This window comes from Bidens hawaiensis, unplaced genomic scaffold (assembly GCF_021521415.1).
Source record: "Bidens hawaiensis isolate Kalapana, Puna unplaced genomic scaffold, B.hawaiensis_p1.1 tig00005142_1, whole genome shotgun sequence".
NCBI classification, from domain to species: Eukaryota; Viridiplantae; Streptophyta; class Magnoliopsida; order Asterales; family Asteraceae; genus Bidens; species Bidens hawaiensis.
In genome coordinates, this window is record NW_027491327.1 from 87,605 (window position 1) to 111,026 (window position 23,422).

Genomic DNA, 23,422 nt, shown 5'->3' on the forward strand with positions numbered 1-23,422 from the left:
TGACAAGTGTCCCCATTTATTTTACTTTATTAGAATAGGTAGATTTATGATGAGGTTATTGGTATTTTACCAAACAAGATTTAAAATATGAAGAATATGGAAAATTTTTAAAATGGCTGATGTTGAGATGTTGACTCACTCTTCTCAAAAATAATCCTGGTTTTAAAGAAATTCTTAAAATGACTAAAAAAACGATGGATATGAAGTAAACTGTTTCTGACCTGACAGATAAGTGCATCCAGTCAGGAAGTTGTCATGAGTCTAGCTTTTTAGGCGGATCCGACGTTTTGCGAAATCCTCTGACGGATTTGTGAGTTAGGTGATGTAAAAAAAAGGTCAGGTCCGAATGTCCGATGGTTTAATTCTTGTTGCCGTCGGATTCGGTGGATTAATCTTTCATTGAATTTCTCTAAGTTGAATTCATGGGTTTGTCACTTTTTGTGCGAATTTGTCAAAACAAATGTGATTCGTGAAAAGTAAACACTATGGTTGTGTTCTTATCGAAAAACTAAGCGATTTATACTATAGATTTGCTTGATTATGTGAAGAAATAAGAAAGATGAAGATGGAGGTTGATTATGAAGGTTTTAGGGTTTGAGATGTAGAAGATGAAAATAAAAAATATTACGTTGGAGACTAAAAAAATTGTGTCGGACCGAAAATATTACTTCGGACAACGGAAAAACTTTGTATTTTGTCGGAGGACCAGACATCAGGACATGTGGCGACTTCTGATAAGGTAGATTAATCCGTCTGGTCAGAAAAGGTTTACGTTGGATCCGACTAAATTTAATGGCCATTTTGGAAAATTTTTAAAAACCATGACTATTTTTGGAAAAGTTTGTTAACATCGACTATTTTGGAAATTTTTCCTTTAAAATATAAAAAAATTACATAGTATGCTGCTATTTTTAAAAGTTAGTTTTTGGTCAAATTACATGAAAATGTAGTTATGTTAACTTGACAAAATCATAAGACCATGTGGTTCCTAGGGACGGATGTAGTATAGAATTTGGGGAGCATTAACTATCCCTCAACGTTTTGTCCTTAGTGTGATTTTTTTCTTTTTGGGTTGGTTTTCGTATTTCGTTACCCCTGAAAAAATATTACGTTACCCCTATTTGTTTAAACCTCAACCAATTTAAAAGTTCAAATCAAATAAAATCTAAACAAAGCTTATAACCCAAAGCAAATGCAAACCATTAACTTTTTTTTTCTTTTGTTTGAACGATATACATCAAACATAAACAGGCTCAAAAACAAACAAGCTCAACGGAATCATCATTTTTTAAAAGTTCAGATCAAATAAAGCCTAAACAAACTTTATAGCCCAATAAAAATAAAAACCATTAACCTTTTTTTTTAGCGACAAACATCAAACAGAAACAGACTCAACAAAATCATCATTTTAAGGTTAAAGTTTTTAATACGGTTTTGGATACGCAAATTCAAGAATTTGGAAATGGATTTAGTGAGATCTCAACTAGTTTGTTAGAAAATATGTATGGTTTAAAAATATGATATTTGTTTTCCAAGTTTGACATATCTATGACAGTGGCATCTCAAGAGATGTGTCCGAATGATTTTAGTAATGAATTCAGAAGAGGGTGTATTTCGGGTGATCGTACGATTTTTTATCACACTTTAAAAGAAGATGAAAAATTTGCAAAATTTGGTGAAATGTGTGATCTATAGCTCGTGTAATGGTAGAAACCGGAAAGCACACCATTTTTCATCAATTGATCGAATATTGAAGCTGGGTTGGTTTTAACGATTGCAACCGTTGAAAAATGTTTTTATAAAATGAAGCTTATCAATACGGGTTTGCACAAGCGAATGGGTGATGAGTATTTGAACAATGCTTCACTTTATGCGGTCAAAAGAGAAATATTTGATAAAGTAAAAAAAAAGTGTGTAATGGCTCAATTTCAAGTATTCAAAAACCAAAGAGGAGAAATCTACAACCCATGTGTTTAAATTAACTTATAATTTAATTTATTATCGTGTTCTTATTTTTGTTTCATTTAGATTATAAATCACCCTCTAGAACATACCTAAAAATTTAGTTTATTATATCTATTATCGTGTTCTTATTTTTGTTTCGTTTACATTGTATGAAATACGATAAAAAAAATTTTGAACGTTACACTTGAGATTTATATCTAAATCCGCCACTGGTTACCTCTTAGTCTTTGGCGCCCCTAATCTCCATCCAAGCTCCATTTGACTGGGCAGGCTATTCCCCCTTTGGCGCCTCCAACCTCCACCTTTGTCGTTACTCCGATGACAGTCGAAGGGGCTATTGCCTTTGTTGGAAAATTTAGTAAAATGTGTTTTTACTAATATAATAATGAATGAGATATCGAATGTGTGGTCGGTGTAAATAATGCTATGTCACTAATCATGTTATGACCAATAATATCTTGTCTTCAAATTGATGGTTCATGTAACCTATTAAAAACATTTCAAGAGTCCTTTTTTATTACAATTTAATATGCTAATTAGCTCTTGTTTATGGCATGATTAATTGACATAGAATTTATGGTTTGTGTTCTTATGTAATGAACATAAAAGGTTCATTTTATAAAGAAGAAAAGATGAAACTTCACTACTATGAATCACACCAACCAAAGAAAAATAACATAATTTCTTTCTTCCATGAATAATTAGAGAGGAGTACTCTTTAAAATTTATATTCATCTTTCCAAGTTCTAATACACTAATCTACCTAGTGTAACCTCGGGCGCGTGGCCTTCCCCGGCAGTACATACTGCTTCGGCTGTTGTACCCTGGGAAACAGACGGGCTCTTTAGTAGAGACCCGAAATCTGTTTTAAGGGACCCGTGTTTAACACGAATTCTTAGCCACAACCGTCAATATTTTGTTTGCTTTTTTGTTGTAGTCAAGGTGCTTAGTCGAAGACCAAATGTGATGATGACACAAGACAAGGATAGTATATGAAGACCCGTTAAAGAACCCGCTAAAGACATCAGAGCATATTAATTTTGAATATGGAGAGAAAAATCATATTTTATATTCAATTTATTCGTTTTGTAAATGGTATTGTACTACTTTATTTCTCATTACTAACGAGAGTATCGTTAGTGTTTACGTTATTATTTTATTTTTTTAAATAAAAAGTGGCTCATGTCCTACAATCTTAAAACAGATTTCGTGAGATTGTTGCTACAATCTTAAACCTTATTTATAAGAATTTTAGGTTCACGAAAGAATTGATATAAAAGATATTTTCCATGAACTTTTAGAAATAATTTTGGGAAATATAATTTGTGGTACAATATCTTTTTTAGATATTTTAAAGATTGGAGTACAATCTTATATCTAAAAAATGTTGTGTTACATAACGAAATGTTTGATTCGACCGTTTGGTTTAGAAACGATTTTTGTAATCGTTAGTATTCTAACAACAGTGTTAGAAACGGTTTTTGGATAACCATTGAGGTTTTATGTCTAACAACTATGTTAGCAATGGTTCTTAGTATCGTTCATTTTAAAATGATTGTTGTAATCGTCTGTTTTCTAAAAATCGTGTTAGAAACGGTGATTAAAAAAAAGCATCCGTTTAAAACCATTTTTATAATCGGTTATTTTTCTAACATGTGGGTTAGACCGGGTGTATTGGTATACAACATATGTTTAAATATCTAACATGTGTGTAAGATATGATTTATTATATATATATAAACATATGTGTTTAAAACGTTTTGTGTAAACGTTAATGTTCTAACGGGCGGGTTAGAAAATAGTGTACTGAGACGTACATGTTTATTTCGGTGAAATAGTGCATAAAAGATTCCACGTGTGTCTTTTCATATTCCTCTCATTAAGTCACTAATAATTCACGCATTAACTTTGTGTTAATTGAGTGACTTTTGGGTTATACACAAGAAAAACCGACGGTTTAAAGGTTTTTGTCTCAAGTTTCATGTTTCATTATAATTGTTTAAGTTCTAGCATGTTTGTTAGAAATTGTTTATTTTATAAACCATATTGAAAGGAAATGTTTTATGTAAACATTTAATTTTCTAACTTATTCGTTAGAAACAAGTAGAAATGGATTCTTTTATAGATTGTATCATTGGAAAACGTTCTATATAAACGTTCAGTTTTATAATGTGCGTTATAACATATGTCTGGAAACCATTTTAGTACAAGGGTCTTAAACCTAAACCATATAAATTGTTTGATGTTTTAGGTCTTGACTTTGTTTTTTATAAACCCTTGTTATTATTAATATAATATATTGCAAAAGTAAGAAAGTGCTTTAAAATTATTTTAAACAAAGTTTTGTATATTTTAGATAATTCAAAAATGGTTTACTACTTTTGCTAAAAGTAGAATATGTTTATTTAAGATAACGTTCCCAACGATAATATATGGTGGAAAACAACTTCGTGTTGTGAACAAAATTGATTGTTCAAGTTTCGTTACTTAAATTTAGTAATTGTAACAACTTTGATGTTGTTTTGAACATATTTGTCAAGAGTATAGTTTCAACAATAGAATGAGGATATAAGGATATGTGTGCATGGAGTTCTATTTGAGGGAGTACCTCAATACATAACATAAAATGATATCATTGAAATGATTTCCATCGGATAATGAAAGTGTTGAAGATAATAACACTTTGAGATTTGATGTCTAAATGTCGTCTGTTTGCCCATTGATCGAATTTTTTTTTATTAAAAAGGGTTTTACACTTTATGTTGTAGTTTTGGTTGTATTATTATTTTGTGTTCAATATCTTCGGATAACACATGCAGTTTTACAACCAAATACAACAATATTTATCGTGACGAACAAAATGATTTTATAGATTTTTTTAACGGAAAATTTATGTTAAAAAAAAGATAATTTTTAAATTGATAGTTCAAAAAGAATTTTGCATAAAAACAATTTGTGAGTTGTTGCGTTGACTAAAATCTAAGACGACAGATCAATTGTATAACAATATCATGAGAGGGTCATGAAATAACGCGGTGAGTGTATTAAGATGAAATACACAAGAATGTGATATTTACCTCCTTGCAAATCAGTAAATGTGAATTAATATATGTTGATGACGTATTTAACTCCTTGGAGATTCACTAAATGTGAATTGTAACATAATATACGTAATGAGATATTTATATCTTTGGATATTCATCTTTGAAAATTCACCGAGCTAGTGTGAATCATAAGAGATCTATTATGTTATTATTATAATTGAATTTAAGTAAATCTTAAAAGTAATATGCTTACAAAATTGATGAATATATAAATGTTTCTATTTTCATCCATTTTGTTTGAACTATGTGAAAGTTTGCCTTTCATTTTGAGAGAGTATCTCAATAAATAGTTTCAAAAGACAACAATGAAATGTATAAATTACTTTATGCAAATGTGAATTCTAAGATTTTGAGTGTCAATCTAGTTGACTTTATCTCAACATAATAGTGATTGTAGACAAGTAGCGTTCATCTTGTTGGTAATAAATGTATTCATCAAAATGATTTGGATTAAGACTTATGTTCAAAGTCCATATAAGTCAATGGTGAAGCCTTGAAGATCAAAGGCAAAAGAGTTATGTTCCTTAAATGAATGAAAAAGTTATGTATGTTCTATATACAATAACTTGTGAGACTTTTCTGAATATTAAGGTTTAGGGATTGTGAATAAGTCTTGTAATTTTGTCTAACAAATGGTGGAGTGTTTCAAAGTGATAGTGTAATGGCTGTGAAGGATCAGAATGATGCATCTTCTGTTCACATGCTAAAGTATTGAAGTCTAAAGCATGATAGACTAATATTTGTTAATTATGTGCTTTGGGAAGACTAATTAACACGAAACATTTGAAACATTACAAGAACGAATTTGTGTATAGACAAATTTAAAGAAATTTTCATTTAATCTAAGGAAATGATATAACTTATGAGGATCTTAAGAAGACCTCAACTTTTTAGGTATGTTCTAGAGGGTGATTTATAATCTTTCCAGATTTGTGATGGTTTGTTAACAACCTTATGACGAGTTTAGCTTAAACTTTATCAAGTGGTGGAAGTTAACACTAAGGCATGTGCTACTTTATTAGTTAGTAAGCATTGATGAACTCATTGATACAAAGACATGGTCTTGTTCAAATCATGAGTGTCGAGTTGTCTTCATAAGTAAAGTTAAACAAACTATATTAAAATGCAAGAAATGTGGGGGGAAATTATTTAAGAAACTACTCTTTAGAAGTATGCAGAAAAGGTAATTGATATGATTTATCAATCTTGTGTAGAAAGGAAGAACCTTTCTTTACCCCATTCAAAAGTTGGATGATGTTATCCAATAGCACTTAAATGTGGAGGTGTCTTGCATTTGAACTTGGAAGGTTTAGCAATGAGGATTATTATAAAGCAATCTAACATTGCAAACACACGACTAAGTGGAGCACAAAAAGGTCGGAGTACATAATGGAGATGTGTTTGCCTTAATGATAAGTGTATCTTAAAAAGACAAATATTATAACCAGATTCAGGTGTCCACTGAGGTTATAGTCTTAGAAAGTTGACAATAGGAAAAATTAACTTATAATTTAAGAATACATCATAATAACTGATCTCAACTACGCAAGTTATCTGTAGTGACTAGACAAAGTCAAAGATAATGCTATGGACCCAACAACCCGAGGGTTTTGTAGAGATCAAGTTACGGAATAAGACTAAAGCCCATGAAAAAGGGTATATAAAGGTAAACCTAACTTAGTTGACTGGAGATCCCAAGATCTAAGTTCAATAGGACAACCTAATTATATATCTAAGGGTGGTCGCTGTGGGGGCATAGCTTATGTATAAGTTAACACATAAGCTGATGTATATATCCTCCTAAATTTTAAAGGGAGTCTAGTTACTTCCTAGTTCATTCCTATAACAACAGTGACATGTTATGAGGCTAAGCAATATGGTTAATGATTTGTGTAAATCATTATAGCCTTAATGCTTTTAATGATTTGTGGATAATCACCTATGTGAAAGAGAAGTAGGGTCGCTTCGAATGAAATTGTGGGGTGACAATTCCTAGAGCTTTCGCAGAACCAGGCTAGTGTTCCAAGACCATAATGGACACGACAATGAGGGGATGTGCCGCGCTAGGGAGAGTATTATGTGAAGTTTATTGTCGTCTACACAAATGGGGGTTTGTTCAAGGACATTGCGTCTACTAACCGCTAGGAGACTAAGTATGCTTCACAAAGAAAGGTTCAAAGCTAACACCTACCTATCTTGCAATTCTCAACTGTCGAGGTTATATTGGAAATTTTATGTGTATTGATCGATCTCCATTCATGTGGGGGATTGTTGAAAAATTTAGTAAAATGTGTTTTTACTAATATAATAATGAATGAGATATCGAATGTGTGGTCGGTGTAAATAATGCTATGTCACTAATCATGTTATGACCAATAATAACTTGTCTTCAAATTGATGGTTCATGTAACCTATTAAAAACATTTCAAGAGTCCTTTTTTATTACAATTTAATATGCTAATTAGCTCTTGTTTATGGCATGATTAATTGACATAGAATTTATGGTTTGTGTTCTTATGTAATGAACATAAAAGGTTCATTTTATAAAGAAGAAAATATGAAGCTTCACTACTACGAATCACACCAACCAAAGAAAAATAACATATTTCTTTCTTTCATGAATAATTAGAGAGGAGTACTCTTTAAAATTTATATTCATCTTTCCAAGTTCTAATACACTAATCTACCCAGTGTAACCTCGGGCGCGTGGCCTTCCCTGGCAGTATATACTGCTTCGGCTGTTGTACCCTGGGAAACAGACGGGCTCTTTAGTAGAGACCCGAAATCTGTTTTAAGGGACCCGTGTTTAACACGAATCCTCAGCCACAACCGTCAATATTTTGTTTGCTTTTTTGTTGTAGTCAAGGTGCTTAGTCGAAGACCAAATGTGATGATGACACAAGACAAGGATAGTATATGAAGACCCGTTAAAGAACCCGCTAAAGACATCGGAGCATATTAATTTTGAATATGGAGAGAAAAACCATATTTTATATTTAATTATTCGTTTTGTAAATGGTATTGTACTACTTTATTTCTCATTACTAACGAGAGTATCGTTAGTATTTACGTTATTATTTTATTTTTTTAAATAAAAAGTGACCCATGTCGCCACCAATAGAGTAGCAGAGCCAGCATGGGGTAACATAGTAACACGTTTCAACAAGTTGTATAACTATTAAGTAATATGTCTTATACATTTTGACTACTAACTAGCCTGTCATTTTAAAAAGATTGCATGTTCATCTACCACTTTTTTAACATGGCTGGTCAAGCGAAGTAATAACCACCTACTCAGCGCCTTAATTGTAGGAACACAAGATGAAAGAACGAAAAAAATAAAGAAAAACAAACAAATAACTGTCATAAGAAGAACAATTAGTCAACACCATGTAGAGCATATATCAAAGTATCAAACTACTGTTCATGTTGATCGATTCACAATCACTAGTACAACCTATTGGCATTGTAATGAAAACTAAACATGCACAACATTCTTTAATATTGGTTTAAAAGTTCTTGGGTAATAATTTATGTTTAACTTGTTCCTAAAAGTTCTAGGATAACAAACTCGTTGATTTGTTGTTTCCTTAAATAATTAATTATTATTTTTGTCAACATTCATTCATTCATTGCATAGTAACTTTTTCTAGATGAGAGAAGGGAAAACTTTCAGAGAATCCATTGAACTGTAGTTGGAAGTAACAAAACTCACCAACCCTAATCAGCTAAAAGTATGTAATTCACCGAGCATATTAATTTACGTATTTATTTACCTATTTAGTTTAACCAATTAACTTTCAGCTTTAATAAATTTTAAGATTTATTTTTAAATGTTAAGATTTCACAATATTAGTTAAATTTAAAATTTTCTTATGAAAAGCTTTGAAATATTATTAGTTAAAACATTAAACAATATATCAATTTTTGCCTTTTACAGTATTCTTTTCATTTATTATTTATGCCATAAAAGCATTCTCTTTATGCATTATTCCTCAATGCATCACAAATTAACATATTTTTAAAAGTTTATATTAAGGGAGTATTATTGATATTTGGTATAGGGTCACGTGGTGTGTTAGGAACAAACAATTTAGTTCTGAATTCTGAACATGCACCTGCAACCTGTTCCACCACCAAATTAATATTTTTAAGACTGAGGGGAGTGGGGCTTCAACGGGGGCGCTAGAGCCCCTCCGCTCGCGCCCCCAGGCGCTAACACCACACCACCAGGTCGCTAGCGGGGGCGCTAACGGTGCGCTAACGCGAAAAACAATGCAGGCGTGAGCCGGTTAGCGGGAGAAGAGAGAGGGCTGCACAACTTTTGATGGTTTTTTGACCGTTGGGAGCCGAACAAACCAAAAAAAAAAATATTTTTCCTATATAATTATACCCCATTTCACCCATTTTTATACCAAAACTTCAAACCTTCACCCAAAACCAATTCATCTTCTCAACTTTTTTTTAAAAAAAATGGCTGGAAATTGGTTCCCAAACCTTGATTCAGATTATCTTGACGATGATTTATGGTCGTTACCGCACCAACCGATGTTTTATTCGGAGCCGCAAGAATCATCCGGCTTTCAACCATCCAACACACAACCGTCTCCTAACTTTGTTGTTCCGGAGACACAAGAATCACACGGTGAAGCTACGGGACCAAAAAGACGCGTCCACCGGAAAAAACAAGTTGCAACGGACGGGTCGGGACCGGCTTCGACTCCGAGGACGAAACGGAAAGCCACTCCGTGGTCATCGGATGAGAAGGAAGCCTTGTGTCGGGCTTGGATAGTCATTTCTGAGGATCGGCGTTGCGGTAATTGTTTTAACGTTTTTAAAAATGATTTTTAATAAAAAAGTTAAATGGAAATCTAATTTATTTAGTCATTTTGCAGCCGACTACCAAAAGAGCAAGATTTGTTGGACAAAGGTTAGGGAGACGTTCTACATGCTCGTTGGGAGTACAGAGCGGAACGCCGATATGATTTCGGGTCGGTGGTCCGAAATCAGAAGATTTGTCGGCTTGTTTACTAATCTTTTCAACAGGATCAGCGGTCGTATGAGACCAAGTGGCAGTGATGATTTGGCGGTTTACAATTTCACGATCGAAGAGTGGAAGCAGGAGTGTTTGCGGAGGTATGGGATGGTGAAGACGTGGGACGATTTAAAGTTGTGGGAGAGGTTGAAAAGGTGTTCCAAGTGGGTTGAGCTGGTGGCGCCGGACTTTGATGCGGAAGTAAGGCCGAAACGGACTAAAACTAGTTCGTCTGGAGCGTATAGCACTTCAACCGGGTCGGATTGCCGCGTTGGATTCGACCTAAACATTGCGGAGGAGGAAACGTCTTCACCGCCGAGGAGGTGGCCATTGGGAAGGGACGCCAAGGGGAAAAAACCGGCTGAGGGGGAAGCCGTAAACATCGCCAATCTTGTTGAATCCCTCAATAAATTCAACAAAACCATGGAGGTGGTCTCTTATGACAAAAAGGAAAAAAGTCGAATGAGAGATTTGGACTTTCTTACTAGAGACTTCAGTAACCTAAATCCGGTCGATCAAATGCTAATGGAAAAGCAAAAGGAACGTATCCGAAAGAGGTTGATCGTAGAAGACCAAGCCGAAGAATAAGAAGAATGTTTTTTTTAGTACTTTAATTTTTATTTTATTTTTATATATTAATGTGTTTTTTTATTAATGTGTGTTTTTTTTAATAATTTATGAGTTTTTTTAATAATACGTTGTTTGAATATATTTATAAAAAAATAAAAAAAAAATTCGCTGGAGCCCCTGCTGGAGCCCCTCCACACCAGGGCCAGAGACTCCAACGGGGGCTCCAACACCCCCCTTATCCAGTTTCTCTCTCTGCCACACGTCATAATATTATTGGTTGGAGCCCCCATTAAAGCCCCCCACACCCCTCAGCCTAACATGGCTTTGGTCACATCCCAATCACACTCTCTCACTCACGTTTGGTTCTTGTCAAATAATACTTTATTAGATACATACATCGGCAGTACTGCCAGATCATAAAATGATTTTACAAGGGCATTGGCCACAACCTTCTTCACATTTGTTTCGGGTTTATAACATAATGAATACTATGTTTTCAAAGGGATGTTATATTCAAACACCATCTCATGGTGTTTTTACAACCCTATACGGCTTGTATAAGGGCTATAAGAGTCGTATAGCTATTGGCCTTTGCATAACTGACAAAAGTACGAAAGAAACAAGATGACAACCTTTTAAAAATACATATTTTGATTCATAATAATTAAACAACCTACGAACAACAAGAGTGTTTCGGGTACAAAAATTGAGAGAGATGTATGAAATAATGTTGGTACCTCGAAACTCTCATGTTGTTCGTACGTTGTTTAATTCGTTTGTAACAAAATATGTACTTTTAAATTACGTCTCTAGAATGATAATGATTCCTTGCCCTCTTTCATTCACAATCGACAGTATATAATGATACAATGGATCTCCTATTTTTGGAGATAAATCATACAATTGAACACAAAATATAATACTATAAATACATGCAAAATTGGTGGCATAATTAGTGGCGTCCATTACACCCCCGCAGTCGAAGCGGGAGGCAAACGTATGCTTAGACTGGATCTAAAATCATCGAAGAGGACCCGTGGAAGACCCTTGGTGAAGATGTCGGCAATCTGAAATCGAGAGGGCATGTGAATTATACGAACCAGACCTTTTTGAACGTGCTCCCTGACGAAGTGAATGTCGAGTTCGATGTGCTTGGTTCGTTGATGTTGGACTGGGTTACCCGATAAGTAAATAGCACTGACATTGTCATAGTAGACTAAGGAGGCTTTGGTCAAGGGATGATGTAGTTCAAGAAGAAGATTTTGCAGCCAACATATTTCTGCAACCACATTGGCAACCCCACAGTATTCTGCCTCTACATTGGAACGGGAGATGGTGGATTGTTGCTTGGACGACCATGAAATCAGGTTGTTGCCGAGATAGACACAGTACCCGGATGTAGAGCGACGAGTATCTGGGCAGCCTACCCAATCTGCATCTGTGTAGGCACGAATGGGGAGTGCCGAGGAGGGGCGGAGATGAAGTCCATATTCAGCAGTGCCTTGTAAGTACCTGATGATACGCTTAAGAGCGTTCTAGTGAGCCATGCAAGGAGAGTGCACGTGCATACATATTTGCTGAACGGCGTATGCTATGTCGGGTCTTGTGAACGTTAGGTACTGAAGTGCACCTGCAAGGCTTCTGTATGTGGTGGGGTCATGGAATAATGAATCTGGTTCGCTGGCCAATTTACTCTGAGTGTCAACTGGTGTTGCCGCCGGTTTGCATGAGTCCATACCCGCGCGATGAATGATATCTTTAGCATATGTGTGTTGTGACAGGAAAAGCGTGTCACCCGTTCTAGTAACTGAGATGCCCAAAAAATAGGATAAGGGGCCCAAATCCTTCATAGCAAATTCACCCGCAAGAATAGTCATAAGCCATTGGCAGAGTTGGTCAGAGGAGGTGGTGAGTATGATGTCATCCACATATATTAGAAGATAGGCGACATCCTGACTATGGTGATAGATAAATAAGGAATTATCCGTCTTGCATTGGGTGAATCCATGCTAAGTGACAAAATCAGTGAACCGTTGATACCAGGCCCTGGGTGCCTGTTTGAGGCCATAGAGGGACTTCTTGAGGCGGCAAACATGATCAGGATAGTTCCGATGGCGAAATCCCATTGGTTGGTGCATGTAGACGGTTTCCTGCAGGTGGCCGTGTAAAAAAGCATTTGTGACATCTAATTGATGTATCGGCCATGATTTTGAGAGAGCCAAAGTAAGGACTGTTCGTATGGTGGTTGGTTTAACCACCGGACTGAAGGTGTCACCACAGTCAACCCCAACCTGTTGACTACGACCATCACATACCAATCTTGCTTTGTAACGTTCTAAAGAGCCATCAGAACGAAATTTGTGCTTAAAGAGCCACATGCTACGAATAATATTCATGTCCGAGCGTCGTGGTATTAGTTCCCAAGTGTCATTTTTAATAAGTGCACTAAATTCGTTTTGCATGGCATCATACCATTGTTCCTTTAGATGTTGATCATAGGATGAGCAAGAAGCTGAAAGACTTCATTGTTCCTTTAGATGTTTGACTCTTGAAAGTTAAACAATTGATTTATCATCTATGTTCAGACATTATTTTGTGTTATTTGACAAAAGGTTGTGGGAGAATATGTTTTTAATATCTTGATGATTAGACTATGTGTTGCCGATGAAGCCCAACTCTTAATTCATCGTCTAATATTGCGTCACTTGACGTTGACTGTACACTTGATAAAACTCATGTTTCAAGAACAGCATATGCAAAGTCCAAAACTATATCCTCTCCCACAACGACGAGTTTGCTCGAACAGAGTCCATATAAACACAAATAAACACAGGTTATGTTTTCACAAATATACGACATAGTCGCAAGTGAATATTTGCAATTCGATTTGCCTTTGTAGATGCAACAAGTGCTAGTCAAGTATTCAATAAAACTGAATTGAGCATGCTGTTGTATACTTGTATAATCCAACCGAAACGAATATGTCCTTGTTAATGTTCATTCATTAAGTTTTTATCGGACAAGCGAACAGTTCACGAACACCTAACTGAACGAAGTTTCTTGTTCGTGTTTGTTCGTTAAGGAAATGAAGAACTTTTTTGTGAAAGGTTAACGAACATAAATAAACACAAATTATGTTTTTAAGTTGAGTTGGCTAACTGAAAATGGCCAGTGTCAATGGTTTTGTTTGACTACTAAGTTTGTGTTGGTATTTTTTTTTTAACATTCAACTTAAAAACATAATTTGTGTTTATTTATGTTCGTTAACCTTTCACAAAAAACCATTGACACTGGCCATTTTAACTTGATTTTAAGTTGAGTTGGCTAACTGTGTGAAGTAGTTTTGAGAATAATACCACTTTCCGGTACTCAGGTATTTATGTAGTGACAATGGATACGGCATTATGTTTCTATTTTATCATCACAATCTAATTAATGGCATATGAGTGTAGGCCTGTAGGGGTGTAAACAAGCTGAGCTCGAGCTTAAGCTCGGGTCGTTTTGAATTGTTCTTTGTCAAACTCGAGCTTGGCACATTTATTATTAATTTATTATTTACGCATATCTTTATGATTGTAATTTTTGTATATAATATAATATATATAATTAATATATATTATTTAAATACTTTTTGTCATAAGTTTATATATAATTATTGTTATTATTATAAAGAATGTATTAAGTAAAAATCATATAGATAAAAAGCTTGTCTAGTCTCGAGCCTGCTCGAGCTCGATTCTTGAAGCGTGGGCTCGAGCTCGTTTAAGCTCGGCTCGATTCTAGTTTTTAACGATTCGATCTTGAGTAGCTGACGAGCAGCTCGTTTACGCCTCTACTTGCTTGAAAAGATCTGTTCAAGTTACATCATAAAGGCTTGGCAGTTAAAACTAACTTGGTTAAGTTTCAGAGTGCGTTAATATTCTGTGTTTGCAGGTTGAGAAAATGGATGCTGAAAAATGGAATAAGTTGAAAAGAAACTACATTATCGAAATTCAGTTTAGCATTGATACATAGGCTTGTAATGAAATGAAAGGAGCCTGTACGTAATGCTCGAACACGAACAGTTAAACGGACGGGGTTTTCTTGTTCATGTTGGTTCGTTAAGAAATTGAACGTCTTCGTTTATGTTTGTTCGTTAACGGTATAAACAAACGAACATAACTGAATATAGATGAATGAACATAAATGAATGTGTGGGACTAAAAAGTTGTTAAAATTAGACTAAGTTGTAATAGGCCAAAAAAATTTTAATATGACAAACGTAAACTAACAAACATAAATGAACGTAAACGAACGTTCACGGACATAAATGAACGAACATGTGTTCGTGTTCGTTTATTTAGCTAAATGAACAAAAGTTTTTGTTCATGTTCATTCGTAATTTCGTATATTAAAATAAACGAACGTTAGAGAACTTCCCACCAAACTGTTCTGTTCATTGAACGTTTGGTTCATTTATAGGCCTATTGATACACATACAAGAAAATAAACCAAAACTTAGACAAATTGCTTGTTATAAACTGTTCTGTTGAACGTTTGGTTCGTTTATAGGCCTATTGATATACAAGAAAATTAACCAAACATTAGACAAATTGCTTGTTATAAACTGTTCTGTTCATTGAACGTTTAGTTCATTTATAGGCCTATTGATACACATACAAGAAAATTAACCAAAACTTAGACAAATTGCTTGTTATAAACTGTTCTGTTCATTGAATGTTTGGTTCGTTTATAGGCCTATTGATACACATACAAGAAATAAAACAGTAATACGTGAAATATCATAAATTTTAGAGAGTTTAAATATGTACTTCTTTAGAACAGTTTATAACAAGCAATTTTGTTTAAGTGTTGGCTAATTTCAAATTGAATCTGAACAAGATTGTATTATATTAAAGTAATTCCAACTTAAAATACATTTCTATCACAGGATTATTCAAGCTTTTCTCATCTGAGAGGTGTGCCATATCCGAAGCGGCTTCACAGCTATTGGAACTAGTGCATCAAACACTCAAGGTTGGCGATATTTAACTAGGGATGACTCCATCAAAGTATCACTTTTTTTGTTATTGTATGTAAGAACAAAAGTATATCTTCTTTTATTTTTATTGTAAAACACTTTTATGTCCACCCCACCAACCTGCTATAAAAAGGTTGCATACAGTTTTAAAAGTTACAATGGCAAAAAAGGCAAAATAGTTGGTTGCATTTTTGTGTAATAAACCCTATGAAAAAGTTGAAAGGGTTGATTGCTACATTTGTAACCTGCTTACAATCTCTTGCCATTATATGTGTGTAAAAAAAGTAATGTTTTTTCATTGTGTGTAACACTGTAACAGATTTTCAGTTTTTTACCATTGCATGCAAGCAATCTTCTTTTTTATGTTAATTTTCAGTATCAGTCCGATTTCCCACCTTCCATGAAAGGAGCCGTGTTTATTGATATTGGCATAAGATACAAACTAATGGCAGAAGAGATATTACAAAGACAAATAAACCTTGCTAAGCATAATTTGATGGAAGTAATTTTAGATTTTTAGTAATTAATAAAGTTATAAAAAGTTAAAAACCTTTTTTTAACTTAATTTAAATACATTACAGTTAAAACTGTCACCAGGCAATTGATGGTGCAGATGGATTTCAAAACATTATTTTTTTAAAATTTGCTAATAATTAAGTGACTTTTTTTTTATATATATTATATGAGAGAGATTGTTATTAATTTGTTATGCATGAATCTGGCAGGTGAAGGATTTTTTCAGATCGATATTTGCGGATTCGCCCCTACGGAAAGAATGCTTGTGGAGGATTGAAAATATCAAGTTTTAGGAGTGTGTCATTTTAAAGCTTTTGAAAATTTGTTCAGCATGCCTAACAAAATTAGGTTTTTCGTTCGGTTTGGCCCGGCCCAGCCCGGCCCGACTCGCATTACAAAAGAAGTTTAGGTTTTCTTAACTGTGAATACTTTGATAACCCTACTGATGTAGTGGAATCAATGAACAAGTATCTTTAATTATGGAGTTTTTTTGGTGGTTTTGGTTTAAGGCTAATGGGCCGGGATGGGCTATTCATTTTTTTTCATACAATTTTACTTTTTAAATGTGCACACTATATCAAGTTTTTTAATTGGTTTTTTCCCGGCTATTTACTGGTTAACCGGTTTGGTTTAACCGGTTTTAAGCTTTTTAATTGGTTTTTTACTGGTGAGCCGGTTCGGTTTTATCCGAAACCGGTTGTACCTGTTAGGGTTTTTGTGCTCGAAAACCGGGTTGTACCTGACCCGATTAACTGGTCTTACCAGGTTAGTTGACTGTTGACCACTAACTGGTTATTAAATTAACCTGTTTTTGAATACCTGGTTAACCAGGTTGTGCATGTCTAATGTGGGCTTTGGGTTTTTTCTTTTTATTAGTTTTTTCTATAATACAACAAACTTTCTTTTTTTTTTTTTTTTTTTCGGGTATATTCGAACATTGCTTGAATTTTTTTATTGGTTCTATAAAAGGTTGCCATTTAAACAATGTCTCGTTTGATAAATTATTTAAGCGTTGGCAGTGAGTTGTCATCTGTCAATGATTGATAATAAAGACGAATAAATTTCAGTTAAAGTAATCTAAATATTCTAAAATAAACAAGTTGAGACAAGGTGTTTCCATGGAAGGGTATTACTTTTAGAAACTTTGGTCTAGTGGTAAGACGTCTACTCTTTATATGTGGGGACGTAGGTTTGATTCTTACCGATCAAGGAGTCAAACCTTTTACATGACTCTAAAATGGTAGATTTACACGTGAAATCCTCTTCTGTTCAAAAAAATAAATAAAATAAAAAAACAAGTTGAGGCAGGGTGTTTCCATGAGATGGTATTACGACTTGAAGTCACAAAATATACAATAGGGCCCACCTTGAAACTAAAAGCGGTTGATAGACGGTTGTTTGAAAAGCAGGGGAGCTATGATTTAACATTTTATCCTGTGTGTAGTCATTTGACTAGTCCGCAAACAGTCGTTTGAAAAGTAGAGGCTGTGATTGACATTGTAGCCACCACTGTTTAACTGGTTCTCAAAATGTCATATTAATCGCTGTGTGGATTAGATTTCAAATGACGTATGGTCCCGTATAAATAATAAACATTATATTTTTTACAAGGTATTAAATAGTTAAAATATTTTTTTTAATCTTTTAAAACACGTTTATCACTCCACTCATTAATTTGTTTCCAAAAGGAATATTGTTTTAAAAAAAGTGTTTAGATAGACAACAAAAAAGTAAAGTGGTACCGAACGTTTTCCAATGCTTAATTTTGTATGCAAAGTTCATCAAAAGAACTAAAATTTAAAATCCTTTTGAGGGTATGTGTTGAAACAAGGGCCAAATAACCATTATAAAGAACATAAAGCATACTATGATTTTCTTTTATTATTCCTTCTATTGATTTCGATGTGAATCTCTCCAACAAATCTTTGTGAAAGAGCTTTTATGTTTTAACAAACAAACACCAATTTATATTATCATGATGACATAGAGGTGATAATTAACGCTTAGGTAGAGGTGCACAAATCGGTTAATCAATAATCGGTTAATTTTCTAACCGTTTTATTTTTGGCAGGAAATAACCGGTTAGACCGGTTAATCGGGTCGGGTACTAACCGGTTTTGATAAAATAATTTAAAAAAAAAATCGGTAAACTGGTCAGCGAATAACCGGTTAAAAACCGGTTTTTAATAAAATAATAATAAAAAAATCGGTTAACCGGTTTTGAAATCAATAATATAAACCGGTTACTAACCGACGGTTAGGATCGATTAGTAACCGGTTAGGACTGGACCGGTTAGTAACCGGTTTCTGTGTGCACCTCTACACTTAGGATCTATCTAATGATTCAAAACCTGACTTAATGGAGTTTTCTCCACAACGGTATGTTTCCACCTTGATGGTGTTTCTAGGTGAGTCAGACATAGAACGTTAAAATCAGTATAAACGGTTGATATCCTATCTCAGGAAAATTCAGTCAGGTAGTAGACAGAGTTCCGAACGCTGTTCGAAAAACAAAAATCATACTATGTCACGAGACATGGTTGTCAATAAATCATTCGATTTGTAACGAAACACAGCTTATAAGATTTACTATTTACTCAATTTTGTAAAATCTTCGGATTTGAACAGCAATCTAATATACTCCTAACAATACTACATCAATATCTACAACCGGACTAAAACCTTCAACCTCTAAAGTAAAAAGCATCTTATGACACACCAAGATACCATAAACACGAACACGAAACTCAAGTATGATTATAAGGAGAATTTTGTGTGTATCTGGTACAAATTTATTGCTACAAATTTGGTACCATTATACCATACCATCACTTTTCAACACAGATTTTCACAACACCCTCTTTTAGACCAGCTACAATCAAAACTGCTTTTATTCCAACATCAAACAAAAGCAGCGCCTATCTATTATTTCAAACTCCAAACACATCTCATATTTACTGCATCTTTTTTTTCCACACTGCAAGCAGGATTTGATCCGACATTTCTAGTCAAATTGTTTCAAAAACTTCGGTTGCCACCTTTCCAGTTTAACTTCCATTTGTTCCCTTTCAAACTTACGACTTGCATACCTTCTGCCACCAACCCAACCCGTACCTGCAAATTTAAAAATTTGTGAATATGGCAAAAAAATGTTGTGGCAATTTCAACACTCTTGTATGTTTAATGGGTCAAACATGTAAACATATGAAAAAAGGCCGGTTCGGGTTGCATATTTTACATAACATTAAATGGTGAGATTCATAAAATATAATGGTGATGACCACAAACCGATCTCATAAATTGATGTGTGGGCTTTTATATTGAAAAAGATTATTATTAAAGTTGATAAAAGTGATCATAAACGGCGGTATTAAAGTTTGTATACTTAACCGTTTTACATCTATGTGTGTATTCTTCCCGCCAAGTTGATATATATCTTTTAAGTTACTTGATCCTAGCTATATATAATACATGTATTACACAACATACAATTATTTTGTTATGGACTCGTTTTGTATTTACTCAATTCTTTATGCATCTATGCAATGTAAACCATTGCTGCCCTAAACAATATTCCTCGTAACTAAGCAATACCCCCTCTGTAGCTCATTACTTTTTACACTCACTGCCAAACCAAAAAAGATGTCAGTCGCTCCCAAGGATGCTAAAATTGTGATCAATGAAGCACCGGATCAATTTGAGTTTGCTGGGCACAAGGAACCACGCTTGAAGCTTGCCTCCAACTATAAAGTTGTTGACTCTTGGATGATCAAAATGCGCATTCACGACCGAGACCGTCGGCTCTGACCGTTATAACGGTCTTGGTTGTGATTGCATCTTCTGATCCAAGAGTCAACAACTTTACAGTTGGAGCCAGACTTCAAGTGGCATCCATTGTGCCTGACAAACTCAAATTCTTGTGCTTCATGCCCACAATTTCAACATCCACAGGAACGTCTGACAACTTCTTTTGTTGAGCGGTGAAAGTAAAAGCTAACAAAGAATACTGTTTAGTTACAAGGAATATTGTTTAGGGCTACAAAGGTTTATATAACATAATGAATTACAAATTGCATACATAAATAATTGAGTAAATATAAAAATAAGTCCATAACAATGAAGTAATACAAAGCTGGTCTAATACTTGTATCATATATACATAAGATTAAGTAACGGAAAAATAAATATCAATTTGCAGAAGGAATGCGCACGTACAATGGTTTCATTTTTTTAATAAATATACAAATTTTAATGGGATTATAAGTACCACCCATTTATGATCACTTTATTAACTCTAATAATCATTTTCAATATAAAAGTAAATTAAAGCTCACGTATCAATTTATGAGATCGGGGTGGGTTCATCAAATTGTATTTGTTTGATTACGGATCCAAAATGCAAAGATATGAAAAGGGCTAATTAAGATCGTATATGCTTCATAACAGGTCAATAAGAATATGAAACAAGCCAATTCAGATAACGGGTCAAACATGCAAATATATGAAACAGTTCGGGTTGCATTTTTTTGATAACGGGTCAAGCAAGCAAAGATATGCAAAGGGTCAGTTCAGGTTTTATTTTTTCGATAACGAGCTAAACATGTAAAGATATAAAATAAAGGGTTAGTTCAGTTTCACACAACTAGCTATATGAAAAGGGGTCGGTTCGGGTTGTAATTGTTTAACAACGGGTCAAAACAGGTAAACCGAACAAAACAACAGCTAAAGATAAAACGGACCAAACACCTGTACCCGTTTTCACAAAACCAACCCTTGATATTTCAAATACACCATCAAAATGCAATATGCCGAATTTCATATGAAATTTTGAAAACAATATTCAAAATTAATTTAAAAAAAAATAAAACCCTAAAAGTTTTTACATTCTATGATCCAACAATAGTATTATTCTAAAAAATAACATCACATAAAAAAATCTACCTAAAATTATAAGCAAAAGGTTTTTATTGGAATACTGGATCATCATTAACATCTAAAAATTTTGGCCAATTTCAGATTTTCAGATCAAATCTTGAAAAAAATATTCAAAAATATTTTTTTTTAATAAAACCCTAAAAAGATTTAATGATCCAACAATAATATTATTTAAAAATTACAACAACACACATATTACACTAATTTAACCAAATTAATTAAAAAAAAAATTACCAGAAATTATAAGCAAAAAGGTATTGGATCATCATTAACATCTGAACAATTTGTGTCAATTTGGCCAAGGTTCATATTTTCAGATCAAATCTTGTAAACAATATTATTTAAAAAAAAAAAAAACTTTTATGATCCCTCAATAATATTATTCTACAATTACACATCCCATAAAACCCACAAATTACACTAATTTAATCACACAAAAATATATTAAAAAAAAAAACTCTTACTAGAAATTATAAGCAAAGGGTTGTCACTGGATCATCATCATCAAATTCGGGTGAAGGAAGAACATTAAGATCAAACATTACCGGTTTATTATTATTATTATTATTATTATTATTAGTCACCGATTCAACCTCGCCGGAAAACTCATCCACCACCGTCGACGACGAGTCACAGTTACTCCGGCAATCTCCGTCACCGGAACCCACCTCCGGCACCGGCGGACTTGACCGCCGTGACCAACTCGCCGACTCCACCGTACTACTCAAACTACTACTCATCGCCCAAATATTATTATTATTATTATTATTATTATTAACACCAGTGGCACGATTTGTAATTTCGTGTTCCGGCAGGGGCAAAATTGGAAAATTGGTTTTTGCTTTAGAACCAGTTAGAGCGCGTGCGGCGGCGTCGTAGGCGCGTGCAGCGTCTTCTGCAGTGTTGAAGGTACCCAGCCAAACCCTAGCTTTTTTGTACGGGTCTCTGATCTCGGCGGCGTACCGGCCCCACGGGCGCTTACGGACGCCGCGGTAGCGTGGCGCGTGGGGCTCCGGCACCGCCGTGGCGGAGGGTTTGGTGGATCGGCGCATTGGGGTGGGGTTCCGGCAAGGTGACGTTGCCGGAGATGGGTTTGTCTCTCTAGAATAATATTACGGAGAGGAAGAGAATAATAAGGGTAGTAGTCATTTGGTAGGCAAATTATTATTATTATTATTGTGGAGGTTAGGCTTGTTCACGGTTCGGTTCGAAACCGTGAAACCGTCCAAACCGGTTATCGGTTCGATTTAACGGTTGGTTTTTTTCTTCAAGTTTCGGTCGGTCGGTTTTAACAATTTCAACCTGAAGTGTACGGTTTGGTTTACGGTTTATATCAAAAACCAACCGTACAAAACCGAACCGGACCGTATAATATAATTATATATATACTTTTAAATATTTTATGTTATATATATATATATATATATAATTTCAATATTTATGTTAAATATGAATTGATAATGCAAATACAGTAGCAAGTTGCAATGAATTGGTCTTTAAATTTTCTTCATTAAAGTATTAAACCTTAAATCAAGATATACATTATGATCTCAGGCTCAGAATCTCAAGCCACTTATTCCGATGTATTTTCATATTTCTTGACAGATTGTATTTAAACATGATCATGGACGAATTGTATTTATATATGTTAAACATTTCAAATTATTCGAGACTCAAACCGCGAAACCAAACCGTAATGAACGGTTTGGTTTAAGAGTTCAACGGTTTAGTTTTGGTTTACAAGAATCAAAAACCGTTACCAACGGTTCGGTTCACGGTTTGACCCAAAAACCGTGAAAACCGGACCGTGAACACCCCTAGTGGAGGTGTAAGTGAAGATGGGAGAAAAACCGGTTAATCGAATTGACTCAAAAATTTAACTGAAGTCGAACTTGTTTGAAACTGAGTATGTAGAAATCGGTTTGAAAAAACTAATTATGTAAAAACCGATTGAAACCGTGGGTTCAAAACCTGTTTTGTAATGTTTTCCGTCGATACCGGTTAACTGAACTGGAACTGATCAAAACCCAAACCGAAACCGAACGTAACCTGGTCAAGAAACCGGTTTTAACTGAAAACGAAACCGCTCATTTGTGTAACGTTACATGTAGGGATGAGCTCAGTATCGTACTGGTACTGAAATACCGATCCCGAAAATCACAAAATCTTGGTACCGGTACCGGTATTGAAGGTAAAAATTCGGGAAATAACGGTACCATACCGATCCCGAAACTCAAAACTTTGGTACCGATTCGGTACCAAATTGGTACCAATTTC

At 34.4% G+C, this 23,422-nt stretch overlaps 1 protein-coding gene and 1 pseudogene across 1 annotated transcript; both read right to left on the reverse strand.

Annotated features, from left to right (window-relative positions):
• LOC143628996 (F-box protein At5g07610-like) overlaps positions 1 to 23,422 on the reverse strand; it is an 82,197-nt pseudogene that overhangs the window by 23,981 nt on the left and 34,794 nt on the right.
• On the reverse strand, positions 19,001 to 22,197 carry LOC143628941 (ethylene-responsive transcription factor 3-like). Its single transcript, XM_077098371.1, has 2 exons — positions 21,610 to 22,197; positions 19,001 to 19,324 (listed from the first exon to the last, which is right to left on the reverse strand). Exon 1 carries the CDS (start codon positions 22,195 to 22,197, stop codon positions 21,616 to 21,618), a length of 582 nt encoding a protein of 193 aa, XP_076954486.1. The 3' UTR covers positions 19,001 to 19,324; positions 21,610 to 21,615.